General features: G+C 41.3%; 1 protein-coding gene across 4 annotated transcripts in view; it reads right to left on the bottom strand.

Annotated features, from left to right (window-relative positions):
• The window catches only part of MARCHF8 (membrane associated ring-CH-type finger 8), a 371,537-nt gene that overhangs the window by 37,426 nt on the left and 316,453 nt on the right, over positions 1-17,658 (bottom strand). For all 4 annotated transcript variants that reach the window (XM_089656189.1, XM_089656186.1, XM_089656188.1 and 1 more), the window contains one exon: positions 13,310-13,360. In XM_089656189.1, the coding sequence (XP_089512315.1) occupies positions 13,310-13,360 (51 nt within the window). The remainder of the gene's footprint in view (positions 1-13,309; positions 13,361-17,658) is intronic.

Below are 17,658 nucleotides of genomic sequence, written 5' to 3'. Positions count from 1 at the left end.
TTGTAAAGTTGTATGACTAGCACGGAGTTATTTTCTAGGCACACTGAAAATCGGAGTCGGCGGTTTGCAGCAACTGCCATGTATGAATCCAGTTAACAAACTTCCAGGTGCTCAGGCACAGGGTGATGGCCACGGCTGGGAAAACCATTTTAGATCTAACTTGCTGACCCCGTATGGTTAAATGATCTCTACTGAAAATGAATCAGTCAAGATTAATTAAACTGAAACGTCAAAGTAACCAGCTGCAGTAGCTGCATGAGACTTGTGCGAACAGGTGTCTGGATAGCTGTGCCTCAGGGTTGTTGATTGCTTTGATATGTCAGTTTGCCACAGCGTGCAAAAGTCTATTGGACTAACACAGAGCTTATTTTCTAGCCGCGCTTAAATGCAAAGTCAGAGGTTTACAGCAACACTATGGGGCTGATTTACTAAGGCCAGCCAAAGATGGCGCGAAAATCGCTTGATTCCCCCATCGCAGTCAGTGTTAATGTGGGAATCCCTTCTGCGGAGCCAATGTGATCTCCCAGAAGGGAGGTGGAGGGAGCTGTCCCTGCCGGAAGAACACAGTGATTACTGCTAGAGGCAATAATAAACCTTAGCCATATTTGCATGTAAAATCCAACAGGCCAGATGTACCCAAGCTGATTGGTCGATTGACTTGGTACAGTCAGCCTGCACGTATATAGTGCCCATACATAGTTCAAATTTCACCCAGTCCCTGTTGAACCGCCAAAGATTTGAACCATCTATGTCCGGCTTAAAACTGGAGAGTGCAAAATCTGGTGCAGCTGTGAATGGTAACAAGTCAGCTTGTTGAATTAAGCTTGGATCAAAAAAAAACTAAGCCGATTGGTTTCTATGCAGAGCTGCACCAGATTATGCACTCTTCAGTTTTAGTAAATCAACCCATATGTATGAATCTAATTTACAAAATTTACAGGAGAAGTTCAGTCAAAGCTCTTTTGGCTGTACTTCTCCTGTGGATCACAGGAGTGCAGTTCATTCTGTATTTCTGTGACCCTGTTTCAGTACACAGCGGGCTAAAGTCTGCTGTCGGCTGACGTCCCTCAGCTAGTCCAGGCTGGGCGAAGATCCCAATTTTAAAGTCAGGATCCACCTAGATGTCTGGACTGGCACCTGATTCAGCCACTCTTGCCCGCTCCACAGCCCAGTGCTCCAGTGAGCACAGGGTGGAGGGCGGGCAGAGCAGAGAGTGGTGATTGACAGTCACCAGCTCTCTGCTGAGAGAACTGAGTGATCTGTGGTGTTTGATCGTTCAGTTCTCAGTCTTAGAGCCAGCAGGGGACCGATAATACATCCACCTAGGTAAGTATGATTTCTGAAAAAAAAAAGCCTAAACTTATCTTTTAGGGTGCTCAGGCACAAAGTGATGATCATGAGTCGCAAAGCCATGTTAGACATGACATGCTGAACCTGTATAGGTTAAATGATCTTTACTAAACACTAATTAGCTATGACCACACAACTTAGCTCAGTTGCACATTTGCATAATCAACATATCACTACAAGCATGTCCAGCAGCTAAAACCAGACCTTTTACTTCAGCCGAACCTTCATATGTCTGGAATGGACCATCATGTAGCAGACAGCTGGACTGAGTAGCTGGATAAGCTGCAGTATGACAATAAACAAAACTCTAGGTGTAATCACCCAAAGAAAAGTCAACCTTTCACCCTTGAAAGTGCAAACATCAAAAACCTTTTCTACAAAACCTGTATGCAATACCCTATTAATCTTTCTGTAAATGTCCAAAGTAAGTCCAAAGTGTTCACAACAAATATAGTCCAAAGTGTCCACAGAAATTACTATTCAATCTTCCAAATATCGAGGGAAAATCCAGGATACCTCAAAAATAAAAAAAACTACATATAGTGCATTACCCTTAATCAGAAAAATATTGATTTCATACAAACCACTCGTGAGAAAAAAAAAAATTTTAATTAGATATTTTAAATATATATATACACACATATATACAGTTGTGTCCAAAATTATTCAACCCCCAATGCTGTAAAGGGGTTTAGGGACTATAGTGTACATTTGGAATTGTATTCAGAATCAAATCCTACAAGGACGTTGTAACTACCCAAATGCAACTAAAATGACATCAATTGTTTATGTAATACAGTAGTAAATGGTTCTTATGTGGTTTCTTCATTGCCACAATTATTCAACCCCTTAAAGACTACCACTCTGAAGAACAGAGGTTCATACAGGTGCTTTCCATCAGGTATTGAAAACACCTGTGGATGTCACCGAGCAGCAATCAAGCATAATAAGCACCAATTAGGCAGCTTTAAAATGACTGTGATACTCAGCTCCTTCTAGACATTTACTGGTGTGGTTACAAACATGGTGAAGGCAAGAGAATGGTCCAGGAAGACAAGAGAAGAGGTGATTTCTCTTCACAGGAAGGGCAATGGCTATAAGAAGATTGCAAAGATGTTAAACATACCAAGAGACACCTTAGGAAGCATCATTCGCAAATTCAAGGCAAAGGGCACTGTTGAAACGCTACCTGGTCGTGGCAGAAAGAAGATGCTGACTTCGACTGCTGTGCGCTACCTGAAGCGTAGAGTGGAGAGAAGTCCCCGTGTGACTGCTGAGGAACTGAGAAAAGATTTGTCAGATGTGGGTACAGAAGTTTCAGCCCAGACAATAAGACGCACACTGCGTAATGAAGGCCTCCGTGCCAGAACTCCCAGGCGTACCCCCTTGCTGTCTCCAAAGAATAAGAAGAGTCGACTGCAGTATGCCAAAAGCCATGTGGACAAACCACAAAAGTTGTGGGATAGTGTTCTGTGGACTGATGAAACAAAATTAGAACTGTTTGGGCCCATGGATCAACGCTATGTTTGGAGGAGGAAGAACAAGGCCTATGATGAAAAGAACACCTTGCCTACTGTGAAGCATGGTGGAGGGTCAATCATGCTTTGGGGCTGTTTTGCTTCTGCAGGTACAGGGAAGCTTCAGCGTGTGCAAGGTACCATGAATTCTCTTCAGTACCAGGAGATATTGGATGGAAACGTGATGCAGTCCGTCACACACCTGAGGCTTGGGAGACGTTGGACCTTTCAACAGGACAATGATCCCAAGCATACCTCCAAGTCCACTAGAGCATGGTTGCAGAGGAAAGGCTGGAACATTTTGGAGTGGCCATCGCAGTCACCAGACTTAAATCCGATTGAGAACCTCTGGTGGGACTTAAAGAAAGCAGTTGCAGTGCGCAAGCCTAAGAATGTGACTGAACTGGAGGCCTTTGCCCATGAAGAATGGGCGAAGATACCCGTAGATCGCTGCAAGACACTTGTGTCAAGCTATGCTTCACGTTTAAAAGCTGTTATAACTGTAAAAGGATGCTGTACTAAGTACTAAGATTGAATGTCACTTGGGGGTTGAATAAAACTGATAATGCTGTGAGCACAGAAAAGACATTTGTGGTTATTTCATTATAACTGTTATGTTATATTTGTCTGACCTACAAGTGCCTCTTTAATGTAAATGTAAGCAAGATGACTGAATGATCAAAAGCAATGTCAAACTGGCCAAAACACTCAATTTCAGTGGGGGTTGAATAATTTTGGACACAACTGTATATATAGTGAATCAAAACACACACATCACTCTGTGAATCTAAATAAGCATGAATACCACACTAAATACTTATTGCATCAAATTATAAATGAACAATCAGTGACCTTTCACTCGTGAAATAAATCCACAGCAAATTACACAATCTGTGATAATGTGCTCAATTTAGTGATTCCACACTCTAGTAGGATTCAGTACAATTACCCTCTCTCTGCTTAAACCAGCAATGCAAGCATTCCAGGGTATTTCAGCTTCCTCCCTGCGGATGTATCCACTTCAATCTCCCCCGCTCCTCATAGGGCAGAAAGGACAAATTCCGTGGAGTGTAAAAGGGTAACAAATAGACTTTATTTAGCTCTTACATCAAAATAGCAACCGTCCATCTTTCCAGTAATTCACACAGCCAAATTCCAACAACCAAGATGGCCGCGCTGCTCCTTCCGGTATTGCGTCTGACGTCACGAGCCTGACACGTTTCGTCACTTCCGACTTCTTCTCAAGGGACTGATTGTTCACTTATAATTTGATGCAATAAGTATTTAGTGTGGTATTCATGCTTATTTAGATTCACAGAGTGCTGTGTGTGTTTTGATTCATATATATATATATATATATATATATATATATATATATATATATATATATATATATTTAAAATATATCATTTAAATTTTTTTTTTTTCTCACGAGTGGTTTGCATGAAATCAATATTTTTCTGATTAAGGGTAATGCACTATATGTAGTTTTTTTTATTTTTGAGGTATCCTGGATTTTCCCTCGATATTTGGAAGATTGAATAATAATTTTTGTGGACACTTTGGACTATATTTGTTGTGGACACTTTGGACTTACTTTGGACATTTACAGAAAGATTAATAGGGTATTGCATACAGGTTTTGTAGAAAAGGTTTTTGATGTAAGCTGCAGTATGGTCAACTCTATGTCAGAAAACCAGAAGATCAAATCATAGCTGTAAAAAGAAACAGAAGAGAAGCATGGAAGGATGACCTTTCATTCTGCAAGTTGACCCTCTTCTTTCAATACTTATGAGTCACTACCCTAGAACAAATATGCAGACACAGACCTCTGATTTTCTTCCACTTTCCTGATCAACAAACTTGTTCCAAGTCAGTGACTGAAATGTGAAAGCTGAATATCCCTCCCCACCTCTAGAACACGTTTCATCATAATATTATTGTTATTATTATACAGGATTTATATAGCGCCAACAGTTTGCTCAGCACTTTACAATAGAACGGGAGACGATACAGCAACAATACAGTTCAATGCAAGAGGGTTAGGAGAGCCCTGCTCCTTGGAACTTACAATCTAGAAGATATTTATATTTCAATTTTTATCTTTTAATTTGTATCTTTTTCCTGTCGCAAGACAGCTTTTATTGGTCCATGTGACAATATCAACAAATTCATACAGAGGCAGCTGTTGGGTGGAGGGATCAGTAGGGTGCCCTATGTAAGTTCCAATTGACATAGGCAGACCCACCCATAACTAAAGTGGGTATAAAAAGTCTACACACCCCTGTTAAAATGTCAGGTTTCTGTGATGAGAAAAAATTAGACAAAGATAAATAATTTCAGAATTTTGTCAAACTTTAATGTGACCTATAAACTGTACAACTCAATTGAGAAACAAACTGAAATCTTTTAGCGGGGGAAGTAAACATAAAAAAACTAAAATAATGTGGTTGCGTAAGTGTGCTCACCCTCTTATAACTGGGGATGTAGCTGTGTTCAGAATTAGGCAATCACCTTCAAAATCATGTTAAATAGGAGTCAGTACACATCTGCCATCAGTTAAAGTGCCTCTGATTAACCCCAAATAAAGTTTACACTGATGCGGTGTGGAATTTGCAGCGTTTTCTGTGCGAATTCCGCACCGCATCAGAATTGCACCCCATTCATGCGAAGCGATGCAGGTGTGTATGTTAGGTTAACAACAGCCCGAAATCGGTCCACAAAACGAGGTGCAATGTGCAGAATCAGATTGCATAGGTTGAATACCCATGCGATCCGATTCTAGTTTGGACCCAAAAAACGGCCCTGCACCTTTTTGGTGCGGGTGAGGTGGGATTTGAGCCATACAAAATGTATGGCTCCAATCGCACCGCATACAAATTGCATGTGATTTGCACAGGAATGCGCTGTGGTTCCTGTGCGAATCACATGCGAGGTACCGCACCGCATGTATGTGAACCTAGCCTCTAGGAGCTGCAGGAATATCTAGCAAGTACTGGCTGTGTGGTACATGTGACAACAATCTCCCGCATTCTTCATATGCCTGGGCTATGGGGTAGAGTGGCAAGACGGAAGCCTTTTCTTACGAAGAAAAACATCCAAGTCTGGCTAAAATTTGCAAAACACATCTAAAGTCTCCCAAAAGCATTTGAGAAAATGTGTTCTGGTCTGATGGAAACAAGGTTGAACTTTTTGGCCATAATTCCAAAAGATATGTTTGACGCAAAAAACACTGCACATCACCAAAAGAACACCATACCCACAGTGAAGCATGGTGGTGGCAGAGTCATGCTTTGAGACTGTTTTTCTTCAGCTGGAACTGGGGCCTTAGTCAAGGTAGAGGGAATTCTGAACAGTTCCAAATACCAGTCAATATTGGCACAAAACCTTCAGGCTTCTGCTAGAAAGCTGAACATGAAGAGGAACGTCATCTTTCAGCATGACAATGACCAAAAGCATACATCCAAATCAACAAAGGAATGGCTTCACCAGAGGAGGATTAAAGTTTTGGAATGGCCCAGCCAGAGCCCAGACTTGAATCTGATCGAAAATCTGTGGGGTGATCTGAAGAAGGCTGTGCACAGGAGATGCCATCTCAATCTGACAGATTTGGATTGTTTTTGCAAGGAAGAGTGGGCAAATACTGCCAAGTCAAGATGTGCCATGCTGATAGACTCATAGCCAAAAAGACTGAGTACTGTAATAAAATCAAAAGGTGCTTCAACACAGTATTAGTTTAAGGGTGTGCACACTTATGCAACCATATTATTTTAGTTTTTTATTTTTACTTTAGTTTGCTGTTCTACTGACTTGTACAGTTTATAGGTTACATTAAAGGTGGAAAAAGTTCTGAAATGATTTATCTTTGTCTAATTTTTTTATATCACAGAAACCTGACATTTTAACAGGGGCGTGTAGACTTTTTATATCCACTGTACATCTCCCAAGAGCATTTTATATCCACTGTACATCTCCCAAAAGCCTTTTCTCTGGGCAGGCTCTTCAGAGTCAACACTGTTTTGCTGTGAAGAGAATCATTGTATGTTGAAAGGGACAGAGAGGGGCAGTGATACATTACATTCTGTAGTTCAGAAGGGATAAACTAGGGCTGAGCTTACAACACTGAATGGGATTTCTGTGCACCAGAGGAACTTTACTGCTAGCCCACAAAAGGATGTTAGGCACAAAATGGGTTTCTGGCAGGATCAACACTATATTCACTGTATGTAATATAGTGTATTTTCTTCTGCAGCGTTTTAGAGGGATAAAACATAGGGAAATATGCATGCATAGCAGATCAAATGGTTTTGTTTTACCTATACATCAACTTTAATGCTATATAAGCCTTTTATTGTAGTAGTTCAAATAGAACAGAACAGGTTTGCCTAACCTTCCAAAAATTATTTTGTCAGCTTTTTTTTTGACAGTATTGTACTGGCATGTCAACAACTCTGCCAAGTGGTAAGATCGGGTCTTATATCAATACTGCAGAAAATGTCTGGTTTTTCTATAGCAGCCAGTCAGGTGTTCACTGTTATCTTCCATCTGCTCGACATCCGAGAGCTGATAAATGGTTTCTATTGCTATGAGTGGCATTCCTTCCATCTGCCAGCTCTGAAATATGAGGCCTAATATCCCCAGTAGACAAAGGATTTAGAAAAGATCGGGAAGCATTTCATAAGCCTATAGAGGCTACAAATCATGTATTTAAAACAGTGGAAACACAAAGTAAAGATGTTTGCACAGTGTAGGCCTCATTTACAAATTACTGCTCTCTTCCAAGACAACTTGCCATATTCCAACTTATATTTGCTAAAACACAAAAGGAAGATGAAACAAAAATCCTCCATGGCTGCTGTGGGGGGATTTCAGGGATGCATCTACTCCTAGGCCTATGAGGTTGGGGGGCATAACCCCCCCCCCCCCAACTATGCTTGACCAATCACAAAATGCAAAAAATGCATTACCGCAGTTTTATCATAGGATGTGTTATGTGTAAAGGGCCAAGGGTGGATCAGAGCTAAAAAAATTTGTTGCAGGACTTGACCCCCGGTTCACATCTATGCGGCCATGCGGGCTGCATTTTGCATAGGCACGAGAGCCCATTCATTTGAATGGACTCCTGTTCCCGCGATATGCAGGGAAAGAAGTCCCTGCACTTCTTTGGAAAACGCAGCCCGCACGGGAACCTCGTTGCGTTTTCCAGTGCAGGCGGCTTGCCATTAGAACTAATGGCACCTGCCCGCAGGTCCGCATTTCTCTGTGCGGGTGGTGCAGCTGCACGGATTTTCGCGCGGATCCGCAGCGGCACCACCCGCACAGATGTGAACCTAGGGTGAAGGACACCTGTTCTTTAAAATATAGAAGCCTACAATATCTATTGTCATTTTTATAAAGGCCCCTTGCACCAAATGAGTACAGTTTGCCAACTTGCTACTACACAGTTGTACTGGATTTTTATCTGTCATTAGCAAAATTTGTTGGCACCCCAGATATGGCACTGTAGCATGATCACAGTGCTCATTCTACCCAATGTTTCCCTTCAAAGTGCATACACTGCAACACTTTGTACTGTACAGGCAATCCTTTCAGCCAAGATGTTTCCATCCTTTGTGTCATTGCTAGCCATTCCCATGGTGCTGTATTGTGTGTAAGCTCTAATGAGATGCCGAGGTTTAATTGCTCCACAGAGGAAAAGGACACACTTAATTGCATTTGGAACAATGCAGCACTGTAGCAGTTAACTCAAACTCTGTATTTGTTTAGTCATGTATGTGGCTGGGTGGCTATTATTGTCCATTTATGTTGATCATTTATGGCAGATATACTGGAAATATATAAACTGAATATCTGTGTCACACAGTTTCAGGCAAGCAAAGGACTCTAAAAGTCGTAACTGTGTCCAAGAAGACATTCAAGTGCCCAATGAATGACTGCAGGCTGGCAATAAAAATATATTTATATCACTATTTTCAGCATGAAATACTACTGGGATGAGTTCTGAAAACTGGGGCAAGAAAGAGAAGATGCACCCCACAGCAACTAATGTGACTTAAAGTGAACCTGTGAAGTGCAGGCTTCAAGGCGATCATCTCTACCTAGTTAGTGACTAGTCTGTTACAAGCATAAAGGGAAGACATTTAAGCCAGCTATACAAGGCTGGAAATTTGGTTGGTTAAGCAGAGACTGGCCGAATTTCAATCCATGTATGGGCAGGCTGATGTATTGACTTGGATACAACCTGCCTGTCGGATTTTTCTTCATGCGACTGCTGTCAGCATCTAAAACCGCTAGCAGAAATCATTATGTTCTGCGGGTTGGGAAGGTTCCCCCCTTCCCCTCAAATCCCCAATTTACCCATGGTGGAAGGAAAGAAAATTGAATAATCTATGTCAGGGGTGTCAAACTGGTGGCCCTCCAGCTGTTGCAAAACTACAAGTTCCATCATGCCTCTGCCTTTGGGAGTCATGCTTGTAACTGTCAATCTTGCAATGCCTCATGGGACATGTAGTTTGGCAACAGCTGGAGGGCCGCCAGTTTGACACCTGTGATCTATGTGTTTCCTTAGACTTTGCCGGATGCAAGCTTGTTCTCAGTCGATAAATAAGCAGTAAAGCCAGGATAAGTATGACAACCACAGAACCAGTATCTTTTAAAAACAGGTCAGCAATTACAGCTCCAACCTTTGTTTAATACATGTAAATGGTAATTTTACCTGCAAGATTCAGCACTGTAGTAGGCTGCCAGGGGCAACTTACCAGGCCCACAGGAGACAAACTCCAACCATCTTCTAGCCTTTCTATTCCCGAGGATTTTAATTTTGCATAATTTCCACACAGCCCATTCCTGATGGAAACCCTCAGTCAGACAACGTTGAAAGTTTACAAGTGAGGGAAGTGGATAATAACCCACTTCCCTCACTTACATAACTTTGGCAACTGGCCACGCAGACCCCATCACTGCATCCTGGGAGGAAAAAGGAAAAGATCACATACTCCCTCCCCCCCCCCCCAAAAACCAGAAGCACCCAGTACTTCCAATGGTAAAACAGATTAGTGGGGAGTGACATAGTGAGGCCAGTAAGAGAACATGTCACTTTAGCCTAAATAGGGAAAGTGATGGATTATCTTTAAACTTTGAAAGCATATATACTGCCTAACGGTAAATTGCATCTTTCAGCAAAGGCGCAGTTACCCCTTAATATTCCAAAAGCAGTTTAAAAAATGAAATAGCTGCTCAAATTTGCTTTTTTTATTACCAAAACAACCATTCTTGCTTTGCGTCAATTTTAAAAGACCATTTCCCAAGTTTTCATTGTTTTTTTCTAAACATAACTAATAAAAAAAGCAATAAAAATCAAATATTGTTAGTGAAACATGACCGAATATTGTTTATCTTGTCTCTTCCTCCAGCAGACTTCTCTTTTAAATTACAGTTGATGTGAACCCCAACAATAAATTTCTCTTTTACTCAGTTAAATAAGCCATTAACCACTTGCCAACCGCAGATAGCCGAATGACGGCTACACTGCGGCCGGCCAGTTCTGGGAGGGCGTCATAGGACGTCCTCCCAGAACGTGCTCTCCTACGCGCCCCCGGCGATCTCCGTGATCGCTGTGTCCTACGGACACAGCTGATCATGTGATGTGGTAAAAGGCCAATCACAGCGGCCTTTTACCACGTGATCAGCTGTGTCCAATGACACACTGATCACCAGAAAATACAATTGCTGGTTCTTGGCTGCACTTTCCTCACGCTGTCAGATCGTAAGGAAAGTACTGCCGAGAACCGGCAGTTGTCAGAGCAGGGATCGGCACCGAACCTCAGGGCACTGATGATCTGTGCCCTGATGATCGGTGCCCAGCAGTGCCACCCACCAGTTACGCCCACCTGTGCCCAGCAGTGCGCCCACCTGTGCCTAGCAGTGCACCTACCTGTGCCCAGTAGTGCACCCACCTGTGCCACCCAGCAGTGCCACACACCTGTGCTCAGAAGTGCCACCTACCTGTGCCCAGCAGTGCCACCCACCTGTGCCCACGCACATGTGCCCACCAGTGCCACGCACATGTGCCCACCAGTGCCACCCCCCAGTGCCCATCAGGGCAGTCCAGCAGTGCTGCCAGTCAGTGCCACCAGTCAGTGCCCAGTGGTTGTGCCAGTCAGTGCCCAGCAGTTGTGCCAGTCAATGCCTAACAGTGCCGCCAGTCAGTGCCCAGCAGTGATGCCAGTCAGTGCCACCTATCAGTGCTGTCTATCTGTGACACCAATCCGTGACACCTCATTAGTGCTGCCAATCAGTGCTGCCTATCCGTGACACCTCATTAGTGCTGCCTATCAGTGCTGCCTATCAGTTTCCATCAGTGCTGCCTATCAGTGCCCATCAGTGCCGCCTATTAGTAACCATCAGTGCTGCCTCATCAACGCACATCAGTGAAAGAGAAAAATTACCTGTTTGAAAAATGTTATAATAGAAACAAAGAAACTTTTTTTTTTTCAAATTTTTTTGCAATTTTTTTGTTTATAGCGCAAAAAGTAAAGTGCTCAGCAGCAATTAAATGCAACCAAAAGAAAGCTCTATTTGTGAGAAAAAAATGATAAAAATTTCATATGGGTACAATGTTGCATGACCGCGCAATTGTCATTCAAAGTGCGACAGCGCTGAAAGCTGAATATTGGCCTGGTAAAGAAGGGGGTATAAGTGCCCTGTAAGGAAGTGGTTAAAGGATAGGTCCACCATTCTGAACATGTAAAATGTTCAGCATGCATCACTCCCTCTCACTTGGATCACGCCCTGAAACCCCACGTGACAGCAGACGGCGTGACTGTGCAGGACATAGTTTCCTGTGAATGAATAGACTGCAAGAATTTTCAGCCATTGCGGCTGACGGCTTGCAGCTCTCAATGAATGAAGGTGCTCTTGAAGTTCATTGATATTCCTGCTCTCATGTAACTGCCTGCCCACATGGGAGGTACGGGCAGGCAGCTATCCTGAGAGTCTGCAGGAGCCTGAAACTGCACCATGATCTGCTGGTGCAGTTTTGGATTCTGGATTGTAAAATACCATTCCCCTATGTTATGAAAATGAGAATAGGAGTAGTAGTCCTAACACATTTTCTGTCGCACATTGAGTGTGTATTGTCCCTGTGAGACAGGATATATGGTAATGAAAGGAAAATCAAGTCAAAATAAAGGGAAAAAAAGCCTAATAAGAAAAAAAGCCTTGCAGCCACCATGTCTAAATACTGGTAAGTTGAAATGTATTACATGCTTGTTCTTGGGTTTAGATAGGCTTTAAGTCTTCAGTGAAACATGGAGGTTGCCATTGCAGACCTCCAACGTGTCTGGCGATCATGATGACCCTGATGCTACTATACTTCGAGTTACTTGTGCAAATAAAAAGTACTGCATTTCCTGCCCTCTCCCTCTCTGCATTTTTGCTTTAGAAAGCTGCATATTGCTCTTTTGCCTCTTGAGCTCTGTGCTGAAAACCAACCTACTACTTATATTGGTTGACTCCAAATATACTGAAGTCAGAATGTAAGCCTAAAGGCCAGGCATCGAACATAAAAAACAAAATCAACAATCGTAGTGCTTGTCATTTTTTAAATAACAGGTTTATTGTACCGGTAAGTATAATGATTGTCCCTTCTTGACGTGGTTAAGACATTGCAAAGAACATTCTGTTTCATCTCCTGGTTATCCCTGGTTATAACATGAATCCATGAAGAATAAAGTGTTATATATTCATTCAAACTTTCTTTGGAAAAAAGTCTGTATTTTTTCGCTTAAAACACAGATTTGGTCAAGGACATTGTTTTAGTGACTGCAGTAGGTGAAGGTTGACATCACTCACACAATACTGGCATATGGTTGGCAAGAGAACAGGACTGAAAATAGCAACAATTTAGCAGCAGAAATGCTTTCCTTCTAGGTTACTTCAATAACTTAGACAACAGTTTGAAGGAGAACTCTAGGCAAACGGGATAAAAAAGAAAATCAATATATAGAAAAATTTTAAACACCTCCTTTAGATGTTTGTTGCAGAGTCCCCATTAAAAATGTTTTCCCTACTGAATCAGTAAGGAAAATACTTTCCAACATAAACACAGGCAAAAAAAAAAAAAATTAGCTTTCTTCCTTTTTTTTTTGTATAGTGTGGAAGTGTAGAACTTCTGTCTGGTTTTTACTGCTTCCGATACAGGGATTGCCCTCCAGAGACCCAGAAAGTGATGGGAAACCTCATCATTGGAGACTGGGACACAGCAATGAGATGTGTCTTTCCCCACTCCGTCTACTGACTATATTTAGAGTTTAAGCTCCAAATAATACGTTTTATACATATTAAATGACTAAATTTGACCACAATCTGCCACACTGGCTAAACTATTACAGCCGAAGATTGATACACAACTTCATGTTGAAATATGGCAGTGTTCACTTTACCTTTGAAATATTACTGGAACGGCTGACTGAACGCCCCAGAGTCTTCTCATTCTGAAACACAAGGAAACAGAAAATCATCAGATCTGTTAAAAGATTATATACAGACAATTCATGAGAAAATAGATATCAGGAGCATGAGTTGCTTTAGCTTTTGTTTCACCTGGTATATTGTGCTTCAAGATAATTCTGGACAGTTGTGTTATACTATATTAATCTTATTAGTCAAAATTATTCTCCTAGGTTTGATCCTTGGTAAATGGTCAGGGACACAGTGTACAAATCTGTAATATTTCCAGTCGTCTTGTGTTATTAGTCTGCTCCCAGGGTTTAGGGGTCCAACGCTTTATTACTATGAGGGGGTCATGCACACTGCTGCTCAGGCTTTTTTGGGGGTTTTGGTGTTTTTTGCCTAAGGCCTGGAATGCACCTCAATAGAAGCCTATGCACACAGTGGGAGTTATTTACTAAAACTGGAGTGTGCAAAATCTAGAGGAACTCTGACAATAAAACCCGGAAACTGACTGGATTCTATGCAAAGTTTAATTGAACAAGCTGAACTAAGAAGCTGATTGGCTACCATGCACAGCTGCACCAGATTCTGAGTGCTCCAGCTTTAGTCATTCTACCCCATAAGCTTTTACAGATGTTTAGGAGCAGCAGAGTTTAAAGGCAGTCAAAGCTCCTCTCCTACTCTTAGAAGAATCGTGTTCAGGAGAGGAGCTTTTGGGCATAAAAAACACCAAACGCAACTAAATGGGTCTAAGCACTAAAGTGTTTATTGATTTCAGGTGCATGTAACGCAGATTTTCTCTTATCGGAAGAAACAGCATTTACATTGAACCAGTGTGCATGAGGACTCAAAGTGTAAATAAAACCCATAAAAAAACTTACCAAACTAAAAATCATAAAAAACTATCACTAAAAGCTGTATTATATGCTGTTTATACTCATTCTATATGAGATTTCTTTTCTGTATTATGCAAAAAAACAAAAACTGGTTGATCCTGCTGTTCTCTATCTCCCCCTTGTGTCCAAGTACCCAATGCAGCTAGGGATTTTGCAGAGTTGTGTTGGCAGCTTTGCACATGCTCAGTTTTCAGTGAGTGTCTATGCTGAGCATTTCCTCCCTATCACATCTGAGCAGTCCATTTGACTATAGTCACACATGTGGGTGTACACATACTGGTAAATGACAGCCCAGTCCCTCCTCCTCTTCCACTAACCAGCTAAACACAATGGGGGTGGAATATTACATGTAGATTGATGGAGGTGTCACCACCCGGTTATTCAAAGCCAGGATCTGTAGGAGGCGTTCTGTCCTCCTCTCTGCTGCCTACTGCTGGGACCAGGGGTGGGGGGTTGCAGAGACAAGCCTCTAACGGGTGCATGAAGAAGTGCAGGATTTGGCAGCAAAGTTCGGTCCTCCTCCCTTCTGCCAACTGCTAAGACAAGATGGACATGAGGGGGGTGCCACAGCTGCAGGGGAGGTCTAAGGGCCACATGAAATGGCCTGGAGGGCCGCATTCGGCCCTTGTGTTTGACACCTGTGGTATATGACAATTTAAAAAAAATTATTGATATGAATTATTTATTTTTACTCTTCATTCCAAAGGCTGTGTTTTTTTTATTTTGAACATGTGACAAGCTGCAGAGAACTAGAAGCTCTCCTGCTTATGTTTCCCTGCAGACAGGCTGGGAAAGAGCTGGGCCATGTGACAGCTGTAGATTGACTAGGAAAAAGGTACTTAGATTTATTTATTTTTTTTAAATAAATCATACAGTGCCATCATCCATACAAAGAAATAGAAGGGACAATAAATAAAACAGTTTAGTATCACTTTAAGTTTGGCTAGTGAAAATCCCCCGTCAACCCCAAAAACCTTGCCCAGGCTGCAGATCTAAAATTAAATGATGGGGTTTGTAGTCCAGGTATCCCTTTAAATGCCAGACACTCGTGCTGCAAAATCCTGAAGGAAGCCCTTTATCTGGCTTGTAGTGTTTGAAATAAAGTTTCAGCACATGGGAGAAAAAACTGAATAACCTTTACAGAGTATTTCTTTCAAAGTTTGATTTAAGTTATGTGACACTTTAGCTTTAACTTTAGAGTTAATATTTAACGTATATTTATTTTTTATGAGGCTGAAAATTTGCTTTAAGAATGTCTGATGCATAATGTTACCATGAATGGACAGATGTCTCATTAAAGATAGAGGACAGAGACCTCTGCTGCCCTTATGCCCACCACTGAACCACTGGGACACACTGATCTCCATAGTGGCTGTGACTACGACATACTATGTGACAGCAAATCTCAATTTCTCTGTAGAACAATGAACATTTTACATCCAAACACAGATTTGTCTTTTTTTTTAATGCAATATTTACTGAAAATATGAGAAGTATATGTAAAATATAGGAAAAAGGAGAAGGGAAGAGGAAAATTCACCTCCAGAATGTTTGTGTTTGACCCCCAAGAGAGACCTACAAAGTGAATTTCCTGGCCAACTGTTGCAAGTGATGTTTGAATAGGGCCAGAAACAGACCGCGTATGACCATGACAGACCCACAATCATCAACCCAAACACTCTGCTTTATTATTGATGAAGTGTCATGTACTTACATTAATGTGATTCACCACACAGCTATTGTAGAATATTCATACTGGTAACCACTAACGTCTCCTCTACTCATGCAGCTGGGGACAAATTAATACTAATCTTTAGTGTCACAAAACCTGTCTCGGACTGGTCGGAGCAATTCCTATTCCATTTTATTATTATTATACAGTATTTATATACCACTAAAAGGTTTGCTCAGCGCTGTACATTATAGTGGGGGACAGTACATGAGACAATACAGTAACAAAACACGAGGGGTTCAAGGGCCCTGCTCTTTCGAGCTTACAATCCACTTGAGTCCTCATGCACACTGGATGTTTTTACAGCGGCTGTTTCTGGCTTTTGATGTTTTTTTCTACAGCTAGTAAACCCCCCAGCATGTTATCCTATGTGTCCATACACACATAGACTGTAATCAACGTTTTTTGGCTGGGACGCTTTTTGGCTAGAAACAAAAACAGGACTAGTGGGTTTCTAGAGGAGTTTTTTTAGCTGTAAAAATGCTCTAATGCTGAAAAATGCAGTAAAACACAGCAAATCTGCATTTTTGAACTTTTTTGGACCAAAAAAAAAAATTTTTTGGTAAAAAAAAACGCAAACGCGGCAAAGCGCTGCTAAACGCTAATGCAAAAACGTTAAAAAAAAAGCTTAAAACCCCACATTTTTAACGTGACTTTACACAGTTAACATTACCAGTGTTATCAAAATGTCCCGTGTGCATGAGGACTAACCAGCTCTGCTCTTCTGCTGGCCATACACCAAGATAACTGACCATTCAGTTCAACTGTGAAGCTGACAGATCTTTTCCAGATTTTCAAGATCTGCCAGCTAAAAAAGAAACAATCATGTCATATATAATATAGCAACAATGTTCTGTGCAGCAAACCTTGTAATCCAGGCACCCCTACCAGAAAGCACAGCCAAGACCTCAACAGAACTTTGTAGAAAAAAATAAATAAAATAAAACTATCATGGGTGGGTGTGGGAAATCCTTCTATTGGAGCATCTGAACGGTGAAAATCCCTATTGGCAGGATATCTAACATCCAAAAGCATATTTGACTCTTAATCGCTTGAGAGTCCACTATATTTGGTGAGTGCAGTATATGTTGGTTATCATGGATGGTGTTAATACACTGAAGTTTTCTGCACATGCCACGTTTTTATTTCTTTGGAGCACATTGGATTTAGGATATTTTTATTCATTTTTTTGGATTAGGACTTTTAATTTTTGCACTTTGATTTGGACATTATTATTTCATATATTTTTGGAATTTATGTTTTGTTAATTTATTTATTTATATTTAATTTATTTTTTTGGGCGCTGTTTATTTTATTTTATCATAATTATCCATCATCATTAAATAATTCACAAACGTCCACCTTTATTTTCCAGTTAGTGGATTGATCCACAGATGACGGGTATCTTCCCATTTCTGCTACATGGATTATTATACAATGTACGCTGATATAATACATTTGAAGGCTTACAGTCCAAACCAATGGCTTTCTCTCACCTAAATTTCCTATTAACCCCTTTGCTGCTCTTGCCCACATATTTTACCCAAGGTTTTTCAGCAAGCTTTCACACTTTTTACATCTGCAATAAACCACATGATGCAAATCTACCAATGAACAGGTGTTGGCAAGTTTTCTCTTACCCTAGGTTCACACCTAACCGTTTTCCGCAGCTTTTGCAGAAATGCACTACAGTCCATTTAACATGATTTCC

The sequence above is a fragment of the Staurois parvus genome, unplaced genomic scaffold (genome assembly GCF_062004578.1).
Source record: "Staurois parvus isolate SC_StPar_1 unplaced genomic scaffold, SC_StPar_1.0 ptg000894l, whole genome shotgun sequence".
Lineage (NCBI taxonomy): Eukaryota > Metazoa > Chordata > Amphibia > Anura > Ranidae > Staurois > Staurois parvus.
This window is presented reverse-complemented; position numbering and strand designations above follow the sequence as displayed.